At 33.4% G+C, this 12,837-nt stretch overlaps 1 protein-coding gene across 3 annotated transcripts in view; it reads right to left on the minus strand.

Annotated features, from left to right (window-relative positions):
- The window catches only part of LOC105839892 (protein O-mannosyl-transferase TMTC2), a 321,130-nt gene that overhangs the window by 49,978 nt on the left and 258,315 nt on the right, over positions 1-12,837 (minus strand). For all 3 annotated transcript variants that reach the window (XR_003626312.2, XM_028192590.2, XM_036286645.1), the window contains exon 6: positions 7,039-7,124. Coding sequence is in view for 2 of the 3 variants with exons in the window: in XM_028192590.2 (XP_028048391.1) it covers positions 7,039-7,124 (86 nt within the window). In the remaining variant the exon portion in view is untranslated. The remainder of the gene's footprint in view (positions 1-7,038; positions 7,125-12,837) is intronic.

Raw genomic sequence — 12,837 nt, forward strand, 5'->3', positions numbered from 1 at the left:
AAACGTAAAAAAATAATATGTATTTGTGTACAAATTTTTTTATGGTGCTGTACTTATGCCGTCAGACAACAAAATAACTAAAAAAATATATGTACAATTATATATTATTTTATTTTCATTATTTAGTTTCTATTATTATATTAGTGTTTTATATAATTTCTGAATTCTTCATATTTGAAAGGCTTTATAATCAATATTTCTGTTGGCTCTCTGTTTGCTAATGGGTCTTTTATTACTGCTTCCTGATTCTTTTATTTTTGTATTTTTGTATTAGCAATAAAGATTATTATTATTATTATTTGTATGTAAATATTATATTATATAAATGTATAAATGCATTTATATAATACATATATGTTATAATACATATGATATTTATATACTATACTATAATATAATACAATATTTTAATAAATAATATTTACATATTTAATAAATATTATTTATTAAAATATTGTGTGTGTGTGTGTGTGTGTGTGTGTGTGTGTGTGTGTGTGTGTGTGTGTGTGTGTGTGTGTGTGAATATGTGTGTGTACATAAATATACATTATACTTGTTATATTATGTTCATATTATTGTTATCAAATTAAAATTTATAAAAAGCAAACAGCCTTTCTTTATTAACATATCTTTTTGAGCATCATTTGGTTTTACTTTTTATATTATATTATTCTTTGCTTCATAAGATAAAAAAAATCTACACATGCCTTTGACGAAACAATTGCAAAGCACCGTTTAATGTTAAGCCATTTTCCGTTTAGAATAATTATTCTTCTAACTTATTTAACGAGATTTTGCCAGCTTTTTATTCTCAACGGCAAAATTAGTCGGTGGCCTTATAAAATTAAACATTCTAATGTGCATGTAGATACAATTGCGGTCATTTCCCTGGAAGAACTTTACATGTGTGAGCTTTTTAGTTTCCTCGTGCGATAATCGTCAAAAATTTCTAGCACAATATTCTTTCTATCTCCATCCCCGCGCACTACGTTGCATAACTGTACACGCGGCATTAATTTTTCACGATAAAGTTAAACCGTATGTTTATTTAATTGCTTCTTGCGGTTTAATTAAATTTCAGCGCTCAATAAAAAGTCCCAGATAATCCTTGCACAAAAGAGGTGGATTTCCATCCATATTTTTCTTATCTTTATTCATGGAAAAATAAAATAATGGCTCGTGTAATCAAAGTAATCGGATTTTGTAATATCTTCTAATGATAAAATTAATAATCTTCATTTCTTAATATCACTAAATATTTAAATTTCATCTCAATTTGTTCTATAATTATTTGCGAGTTTGGAGATGATTCCTAAGAAACACGAGTTTCATAAATAATATTTTTTTTTACTAAGTGGCCATTTTTACGCAAGCATAATTTTATTGTCAATAATTATATTGTCAATAATTCTGAATACTTTTGTATCCGAAACATATTAATATCAAGACATTAAATTTCGTTTTAAATACTTTCTAAAATTTCTAGAATGAAACATTACTCTAAAAGAGTGAAAATTGAACTTGTGCAATGTTCGAGTGATTTGTCACTCTAATTAGAGTGAAAATGCACTCGATAAGAGTGAATTTTTACTCTAATTAGAGTAACAAATCACTCGAACATTGCACAAGTTCAATTTTCACTCTTTTAGAGTAATGTTTCACTCTAAGAAATTTAGAGAGTATTTAATCAGGAGAAATAAAATTTCTATAAAAAATTTATAAAATGTAATCGTCCTAAGCTCGCAACGAAGACCAAAGCTCTTTACAATATATACGAATAAGCATCGTTTTTTTATTACTTTGGAATAATTCTTTAATTCTGGTAAAACATATTGGTACTTGGTGTCGCGTCGCTACCGCGTCGCTTAATATTGCAATTCTATTTAAATTATCTTGTCACTAAGAACATTAAGTTAGTATATTGCTTCTTAAAGTAAAGAATTTTACAATTATGTTAAAATCTTTATCAAATGCTTATTTCTCAACTGAGTGAAATTGTCTGCGTGCTTTCGCGAGCTCGCATGTACATTACTTTGTAATAAATTCCAATCTTGCGGTGTAAGAGTTGCGTTTTGAGTCGACGGTATAGTCGGATCGATGCGTTGGTAAACTTTCCTGGCAACTTTTAAGCTTGTTTAAAGTGCTAACTTTTATCGACCATTACTCACATCGAGAGGGCGGATTTTAACCGATTAGTTTGCTATCAGAATCGATAGACGGTAGATATCCGCGGTGTATAACGCGCGAAATGAAAGTATGAGAGGGCTTGATAAGTAAAATCTTCTATAGCACGAGTGGCAATATGACCAGGTTGAAGCTGACATTCAGTAGCTCCGTAGTGAGTCTCGTCGTATGAGTGGACTTTCAATTATTTATATTGCGTCGTTATGCAATCGTGCCATTTATTATAAACTTTTCTTCTTGATTCTGTACTAAGCAGTAATCAGTAATAAAATTTTTTAATGCGCTGGAAAATTGCATACTCAACGAAATTTACGAGGATTTAAAGGTCTCTCTATGTATATGTATATAGAGAAAGTAAAGCTAAAAGGAAATATTGTTCTGCACCGCGATACAAAATCATATTTTGTTCATCGTACTTCGAAATGACGAAGTTATCGACAAGCTCAAAATTTATAAATGTTTTTATCCTTTATGTAAGCCAAAATGATTGGCATCCTTAGAGTTTTGTCCGTTTCACCAGAGGAGTGAAAGAGGTGTTGAAAAGTTAATGTCTTTTGTCAGACATCAAAGTTCAAGCTGCAGTTTGCAATTGGATCGAGAATAAATCAATTTCTTTATGCAATGAAAAATGGGGTACATAGCGTTTGAAAAATGTATTAATATAGTAAAAATGTATTATATAGTAATTATATATTATACATTTATATATAGAATGTATGCTCATCAATACATATCGAGCAAAATCATAATTAAAACAATATGCGTTTGCCACTGAAGCGTCAAAAAATATTGAAGTAGAATAAAAAAATTGAAAGTGATAGAAAGACAGAAAATCAGTTAAATTTTAAATAATTTTAACATCTAAGAATAGAAAGGTACGAGAAGTATGAGAGGAAAAGAGAAAGAGTTAGAGTTAGAGAGAGAGAGAGGGAGAGGGAGAGAGGGGGAGAGGGGGGGGGGGAGAGAAAGAGAGAGAGTCAATATTGTCAACTGTTAACTTGATCAACATTTGTTTGTTGTTTGGTCATTTTTGTTCGGTCAACACAGATACCGCAAATGCAGGCCGCTAATGCGGACGTTGTACAGGAAACTTTGTAAACACTATTGCAACTTTCATTTTCATATGCAAGAACACATCGAGCGTGACAAACAATTTAGGAAAACTTAATATTTGGCTAGTATGTCGTCATAATAAATTGACAGCATGCTAAATACAACGTTTATACAAACAGAAACACACACACACACACACACACACACACACACACACACACACACACACACACACACACACACACATATACACATATATAAAGTACCTGTACACATATATATGGTACTCAATATGCCCCCCCCAATATGGAGATTTTTCTAATTTTTTTATGAATACAAAATTGAAAAATAAGGGTCAGATTTAAAACAAGAAACATTTTTAAAATTAAAAAAAATATAAGAAATATTTTCAATTATTTATATAAGTATAGTAAAGATTTAAAAAAAGATAACACTTAGGCAACATTTTGATTACATATATATAATATATATGTATATATAATATCTGTTTGCCTCTGTCAATTTTTGTCTAAAAAATAATTATTCATCACAAACGTATTAAACTGAATTCAAAATATTTGAATGTGATTATCGAATAAGTACGTGGAAAGAACTATTGTAGAATGCCTGAAAATTTTTGCTTAATCTGAAAATTTAATTTTATTAAATCCTTTAAAATTATTATAAAGAAACATAATAAAAATTTAAGCATAATAAGCAATATCGCAAAAAATTAAGACTCTGCCTATCAACTTGAGAGCTACATAATTATTTTGATAATCTAACAAAACTATTCTTTCTGTGTAAATATCAAAAACTAAGTAAAGAGATCTCTAAGAGAAAACTAAGTAAAGTTCTCACAGAAAATATAAATAATTCAAGTTTAATCTGCACTTTCATCTAAATGTTATTTAAGTACTATGAGCGACCCGTTTAAATATTATATGATCTTCTTTCAAAGGATACTTTTTGAAAACGTAGCACGTATATCGTCACATATAAATGAGACTAAAAATTTTATGGCTGTGATTAGTTATTTATGAAGAGACAGCCGTCTCTTAGCAAGATATCTTTCAATTTAAAAATGAAACATGTTAATATAGAAAAATGACATCTAAAATTGCGTACATTTCACGTTCGCTTTCATTTTCTTTTCCGGCTACGAAACGTATACGCTTCGTGCTCCGTTTCCACTTCGTTCTGGATAGGAAACGCTTTCAAGTCAGGAAACAGATATGTGCCGTAAAGAACCGGTATAATCGATGTTATTATATCATACGAAAAGGTGTCTCTTTTGTAAAGAAAGTGATTGGGTTCCGCATAAATCGAAGTAAACCGTTGTACGCGGATCGTGTGCACGGTATCGGGCTAACGCGAATTCACCACCGTTTCGCGCCCGCATATATCCCCGCGATGCGGTAAATATTCGTTTTCCCGGCATTTGCCGAAGCTCATTGCGCATGCAAACCGTCCGCGTATAAATTTATATAAAATTATATCTCTCTTTGAACGTGTCGTTCGGATTTACGCGTTGTGTGTGCGTGCGTGTGTGTGCGTGCGTGTGCGTGTGTGTGTTTGCGCGTTATTCTTTGTTTGCAACGCCAATACTTTTCTCGATATGCATCTGATAAATCCGACGTGACATTAATCTGTCGCACAGTACGTACGCCGTATGTTAAAATTTTACCCGCGAGCAAGATTTTTCAGATATTTTTATGAATTTCAAATTGACTTTTTCTATTGCAAAGTTCAGGCGCCAATATATTTCATTATTAGTAAGCGTTTGGAATGCAATTAAATAAAGTTTTATTATACGCTCAGATTTGATGGTGGATATTAAAGGTATATATAAAAAAAGTTGCCAATATATATCAATATAGGTCTTCCAAAACATCATTTTATTTTTCGGAAGCTAAACATTGTACTTTATTATTTATGCTATCATTTTTTTCCATGATTTTTGGTCGAATGCAAAGTAAATATTCTATTTCTCAAAAATTTGGTCAAAATTTTTATTATAGATTTGATGCTACTAAAGTACTAATTAACAGAAATATTTCAGAAATTATTTGTATGGTCGTAACAGAGAGAAAATAATATTTTATGTTATAAAAAGTTCATTCAAAGTAAAAAATAAAGTTGTATTTTATAGTTAAAAATGAATAAACGAGTAAAAAATTTCGGCGGAGGGTCGAATCCCGTTCTCCCGAATAGACTCATGTAACAATTATAATTTTCCCAGTTAAAACAAGTATAAATATATAGCTGGCAAAAATGGCCATAAATTACACAGAACCACAACATTTTTTTTAAAGTTTACTTGGACCAAACCAGATATTTCTTATGGATTTTAGATTGCTGAAATCGAATCCGAAGCCTGTTTAACTCCATTACGTTAGATTTTTTATTTATCTAAGAAAAAAAAAACACTAAAATCAGGGATTTTATGTGGGTAATTTGAATGTTAATATGTTTATGGGTTCATGGGTCTAAGGTTTATGGGTTTATGAATTCATGAGTAAACGAGCAGTGTTTCAAGTGATGACGACCTGTTACTTGGTGTTTTTATTCCTGATTTTGGTGTTTTTTCTCGAATAAATAAAAAACCTAACGTGATGGAGTTAAATAGACTTCGGATTCGGTTTCAGCAACTTAAAATCCATAAGAAATACCAGGTCTGGTAAATTTTTAAAAAAATTTCGTGGTCTGTTATAATTAAATTGTGGTAATTAAATTGAAACTTTCTTTTCTCAGTGTGCGTTTATTATTGAAACGTTGCGTCCGAAATTTCTCCCACAAAAGGATACTCGACTTCAAACACACGTAAATTCCCGTCATTAAAATTAATCCTTACGAGATACTTCTCGAGGCGTCGAAATCTAATCTGCATCTTCTGTGTTCCGCTTCACGCTGCAGATGTGCCCACAGCGCCAATTACGCTTTCGGGTTAGCAGCGATACCGCCTTTTACGAAGGAAAAACATCTGGGGACGCGGAAATCCCCGGAATGGCACGTGAAGGAGCCATAAAATCGATATTGTAACGCGACAGACTATCTCGCACGGTAACGAACCGCTCCCACATCGGCGGGAGTAAATCGCAGATCGTACGCGTATCTATAGGATATACGTGTAACAAACGAGCCGCCCATCTTTCTCTCTCTCCTCGCTTCCTTCTTTCTTCTGCCTCCTGCGGGTCCTCTTCGACGCGCTCCCTTAAGTCTAAGGCCATAAAGACTGAGGATCTCCCGGGGTAAAAGGCGGCTCGTTAAGGACCGCGAGCCGATCTCTCCGCTTCCAGCGGTAAGCACGGTTGTATACATGGACCCGAGGGGGCTTACTGCACAAGAAGAGTAAAGCAAGCCGGAAAAATATCGCTGAGATAATGTGTGTGTCCATAGTACGTTCAAGGATTATTATATTGATCAAAGAGAGATAGCCGAAACTTACGGCAGCAAAGCGAAAAAAAATCGCCGAGGAGACAAGCGTCGTATTGGCTAGAATGTAAAGGGATCGATAAATGTAACAGATAAAATGGATGACAGTAATGTGATGGTCCGTCTTCATTTCCCGCAAAGACGCTACCGATGCGTATGAAGAGACGGTATATTTTTTCGTGACATTAAGAATCCTTCAACGATCGATCAGATGGCAACGATGCGGATCCATCAAATAAACGTTAATGGCGCTCAAATACATTAAGTTGTCCAAATGACCATAGACTCGAGGGCTCGGCTAACGAGGCCGACGACTTTGCGCGCAGTCTCTAAAGTTGAAAAAGGAGATGTAATTAAAGGACTTACGAGCTAACGAAGGTCGGAAATGAATGGCCCGTTGATAACTCAAAATCGCTTCGTCGTAATTCTTTCTGCCCTGCTGCAAGATGCCCCTGTAACGGAGAAACAAAGTCCCTTGTTAGTGCACGTTCCAACGTTTTAAAATATATGGTTAAAAAGTGGTTACTCTTTTAACATATGTACTTTCATTTTTTCAAGCACAAACTCAATCAAACCTTTAAATTTTAGTGTCATTAGAAAGTTTGCAATCTAAATCGACAGATATATTCATGTTCATTCGCTACCCTCTTTGTTATTTGTTGATCATATTCAGACCTTGTAGCCGTCAAAAATAATAGATATATATGTATTTTATATATCTATCGGCAATTTTAAAAGTGAAAAGTTTCGCTCGTATTTACGAACACGAGCAACTAATTTGTTGCATATAATATAAGCTCACAATATAAAGTCATTTTTTAATTTTAAAGATGTTAAGGGAATGCTAAAGTTATCCTGTTTTACCGATTATACAGAATTAAAAATCTCTTTCCACAATTAAAGTACAGGCAAGAAAACAGTCTGCGCGTAACGATTTTGTATGAAGAAACGAAAAAATTAGTAAAATTATTCTTTTTTAATTTTTTGTACAAAATTGTTACGTACAAACTGTGTTTTTGTCTGTGTTTTAACTGTGGAAAAAGATTTGTAATTCTATGAAGACAATGAAAAGATTAATGAATTGGAAATAATCACATTGATCGCTAAAACAAGACAACTTTAAAGATTTTTTTTGTGTCGCTGAAAGCAATTGCTTTGTTCGACAAACATTGAGATAAGATTGTTTTAATTTATTGAATCCATTTTAAATTCTGTAATTTTTGCATTAAATTTAAATTTAATGCAAAAATTATAGAATTTAAAATGGATTCAATATAGCGACTCGATAAATTAAAACAATCTTATCTCAATGTTTGTCGAACACAGGAATGTTCTATAAAGAGATAGGGAGAGTCTCGTTTCGTTTTTATTACGATATAAACTTATATCCAGAGACATGGTAATGTCTTGCACCAAGTATACATATAACGAGATCGAGCGTCTTTTGCATGCGTCAGGCGCCATTTCAAATATAATTTCCGTGGAAATAATTTTTTACTAACAACAAAAAAGCAATTGACAAAACAACGTTATTAAGCTTTATCGCTTAATTATAATCGGATTTTTCTTTTCCTCGATTTATAAATTTAAATATTTGTTCGAAACTGATATATTTTTGCAAGAGGAACCACTTAAATTTAATAATCCGGTAGATTATTGTTTAAAAAATTGTAAAATTGTCAGTATATTATACAATATACACCGCAATCATAAAATACTTAGTTTGTAAATTCATTGTGTTTAAAAGAATTTTGTTTATTTTTGCAAAAATTATATAAAATAAAACTTGCACAGTATACAAACTTAAGCGAATCACAAGACACTTCTACATGTGAAAACATTAAAAATTAATAAAAAGTATAAAAAAAAATATATATAAAAAAAACACAAAAACGAAATGGGATAAACTCTCGCCATCTCGTTGATTATTCCTGAATTTGGAAAAAGATAAGATTGTTTTAATTTATTGAGTGTCATTATATTTGATCCGCTATTTAAAATTTTATAATTTTTTAATTTGCTTCAGCGACACGAAAATTAACTTATCTAATGTTAATTTTCTTTCGTCTCCAGAATTAAAAAATAATTCTATATTCTTAAGTTTAAATGCAACGAGTTAATTATTTGTACTCGTAAATACAAGGGGTAGTTTTTACTTTTAAAATTACACTTATTGTTGATATAACAAAATGCGTGTTTATTAATTTTGACTGCTCTACAAGTGTACTGAGTTTCAATAATATTGGGAAATAATATAAAGCTAACTTTATATGACAAAATAATTTTGCTGAAGTATCTAAAAATTCAGCTAAATATAGATCTAAAAACTTAATTTTATTGGTGCATCAAAATAAGGACGTTCAAGTATTACGAGTAATACTGCAAAAGATTTGGAAATTCTAGCAAATTTGAGCGTATAACAAATTATTTTCAGATCTATATCTAGCTAAATTTTTAAATACTTTAGTAAAATCGGTTTTTTTCGGTTGTAAAAAGAAAATTATTGTCGTGATTTATTTTATTTCAGAAATGTGTTTGAAAATGTATCGCAATAAATACAATTTTAAACATAGCATAATATAATTTGTATTTTTTACAGGTAAACTGTTCTTTTTTAGCGCCTGTTTCGTAGTAACAGAAGAGCAGTTGACAAGCAGATAAATAATATTATTTACTAACGCTGTTCGAAATTGGTCAGATCTGGACCTAAACATATTATATTCGAAATTACAAGAAAAGAATTTGATAACTCTTAAAGATAAAAATAAGTTTTTTCACACAAATTTTTATGTGCAGTGAAACCAAACGTAGAATTATCAAAACTTGAACCTCCAAAGTTTTACTTCGTTCAAAATTCTATCATCTTGTCCTAGCATTTTACTTTATCGTTATTTTCATTTCCACAAAAGAAATTAATTGAAGGATCGATAAGTGTATTGAATTAAGTAAACAACGTCATTCTACCTGACATTAAGAAAACAAAAAGAGCAAATTATTATAATTGCACAGTACAGTCTGCCTTTATTATTGTACATTTTAAGTTTTAAAAGAGGAGAGGGGAAGGGTGCGCTTCTCCGATATAATATCAAAATGTCAAACGTCATGAGAAGAAAGGAAAAGTTTTCCGTCTCTTAGACAGTGAGCGATTAATCTTCTCTCGAAGGACGTCACTTTCAGAAACGATATAAAAATATTACTTGTCAAGGCGATGACTTATCGCACGTGTGGTCGCCCGGGTTCTGCGCGGTGGGATTAAATTGCGGGCGCAATAAGCGCGATTCGTAATACCTATATACGGGGGAGGGCGAAGGAGAAGGGAGAGAACTCTTTCGCGAAGCTACATATTTTAGAAAGGACCCACCCAGACTTCGGCGTCGCGGCGATTAATCTTCTGGCGTAAGTTGTCACTCGAAAAACGATGAAAATATCACTTGTCGACAGGTGAAGTATAGTCCAACCGGCCGGTAGACGACTTGCGCAAGCACTGTCGCTGATATATATATTTTTCCCGTCGGCCGTTATCGAAATCGGACCGGACGCGGTATGGCGCGGCGGTTATTTTTCTTATCTCGCGTGTGTTGCGTTATTTTTCTTACTTCTTCCCCCGGCTGGAGATCAGACTCGAGCGGAATTTTACACGGGAGTCCATATCGGGAGGTTTGGAAAATATTTGCGCTTCGCGTATATACCGTCGTAGCTCCTCATATTTTTCAAATTGCCACGCAAAAATAGGATTACAATCTACATACCGTTATTTAGACACAATGTTTTCAGGTGGGGAGAAAAAGGGGAAAAACGAACGCGCGCGCCCCGATAGCACACGTGTCCATCATGGATTTATTATGGAGATTGTTCATAAAGATTCCGCGCGCTTCGAAATCTCGGCCACGCGAACTTTTCTAACGAAGCGCGTTGCGCGTTTACAATTTGAATTGGCTCGTAAATTACCGAGCGAACAAAGTTTGCTGTGCATTCCGCTCCGGTGCATTTCTGCACCTCACGCGAGAGACTGTATGCTGCTGCCTTTTTCACCGGCCTCGTTAATGTCGAGATATAAATTAACGCCGGCGAATTCTACGACGGAGTCTCACCGAATCTTTACGGGTTAATAATCACTGGAGGATCTTCGTCTATTCCGAAGGCATTTTGCGAGACTCCCTCCTCCCTTTCATCAGAAATAACTAATTTGTTATCAAAATTACGGATGCATTTAGCGCGCCAACCAAACCCTCGCGTCGACGTAGCGTCGAAAAAATTATACTAATGAGGCGCTTTGTGAGCCTGCGACGAGCGACGAACTTGTTATAAAAAAAAAAAAAAAAAATGAAAATGACGAAGGAAGAGGAGCCGAGGATGGGATATTTCCTTTTCTGGCGCGCGAGAAGCCCGACAGGATGAAGAGAATCCCTGTTCGTTAACGAGCCGCTACTCTGCGTTCGTTAACTTTCAACAAGACGAAGACACTCGCGTATACACATATATATATATATATATATATATATATATATATACACATCCGTCACTTTGCCAGCTCCTTCTCTTGTAACAATCTCCAGTTTGCGCCAATTTGCAATTATACCTGTATTCTGCTTAATTTGTTATTCAACTCTCGGTCCGTTTACCGACCGTGCACCGCGACGATTTGGTAAATCTTTCCTAAGTGATACAGATTTGTGTTAATCATATCGTAAACGTATAGCAGAGGATTGCGAAAAATTACCTGGTTAGAAAGAATTTATATTTAACGTGCACACAGGTGGAAAATTTATGTTAAATTTAACAAATATCTCATATCGCAAACGGTCTGCTTAAATTTTTGTGTTAACACAAGATGAATTCAACACAAGATGAATGTGTTGGAAAGTAACATAAATATTATGTAAAAAATTACATTATAACGCGAAAAATGTAACATTTCAACACAGTTTAGAAACAGAGTGTGTGGAAACACATTTCTTCAGTAAAATTAACATTTATAAAATGTTGACACACACATTTTATATTTATTAATCTTAGAATTTATGTTTCAAAACTACATAACTTTTATATTATTTATATCTATAAATTGTGTTATTTTAACACAAAGAAATATTAAATATCAATTTAATGTTCGAATAACGCGATCACAATATTTTTTTATTATATGCAAATAAAATTAATAGTTTAAACAATTGTGAGAAGTTTATTTCCCGATAGAATAGTTTAAATAATTGTAAAAATAATTGTAAGAAAACTTTTTAAAACTTTTATACTAATACATATAAAAAATAACGAAATTTTTTTCTTTTATCTTAATGCTTCTTATACAATAATTTAATTTTGTTTTCCACCGAACCAGTGAAAATATTTCACGATCGCGCGCGGTGAGGTATAAAATTTTCTGTCTAATTCCTGCCACTATTGTTCGATCGAGAGTTACTAGCTGGATGTGGAATTGAAGCACGGGCCAATTTACACAGACGGTCATGCCAGGGAACGAAAAGACAAATCGCGCGCGTAATTCCCCGCTGTCGTTCGTTTAAAACGCGAAACTTAATAAAGCGACGTGGCGTGTCAAATGCTGTTACTGTCAAGCCCGCGTACACGGCAGCTTCGTGGCAGTTCAAACGGGGAAACACGTGTGTGCTTCATCGACAAAATAAACCACAATCGTTCATTGGAATCATACGGATATAATTACGAATTATACTCTGGGTTTTAACGAGCAATCAGTTTTACTAGAGCCTCTTGTAAAATGACAGTTATGCTTTATGTTGGCCAATTTCAATAACAAAGCGAGGAAAACTTTCTTATCAAAAAATTTTATTTGCATTTTCCACGTCGCAACGAAACGCGGAAAATATAAAAGGCAGAAGGAAGAGAGAAAGATGGCACGGGTAATGCCAAATATGCAGCCGCCGAATATCTGACCGTTTATGCAGCGGGCTAATAAAACGGAAACGTCCGTAAAACGTTTGGCATAACGCGAATAGGCCAATAAAAGCTCGGCGCAAAACATCGAAAAGTTGCTTCGATTATTGCGATTCACGAAGCGCGTATCTCACGTTCACGAGACTGAAAATGGAAGCGCGGTAGCGCCACGAGGATGTACGTCAAGATTTTACCAAACCGTTATTTCAAAGCGAGGAATAGGAGGTAAGATGACGAAGTAAGTAATAAATTGTT

This window comes from Monomorium pharaonis, chromosome 5, assembly GCF_013373865.1.
Source record: "Monomorium pharaonis isolate MP-MQ-018 chromosome 5, ASM1337386v2, whole genome shotgun sequence".
In the NCBI taxonomy this organism is placed as follows: Eukaryota; Metazoa; Arthropoda; class Insecta; order Hymenoptera; family Formicidae; genus Monomorium; species Monomorium pharaonis.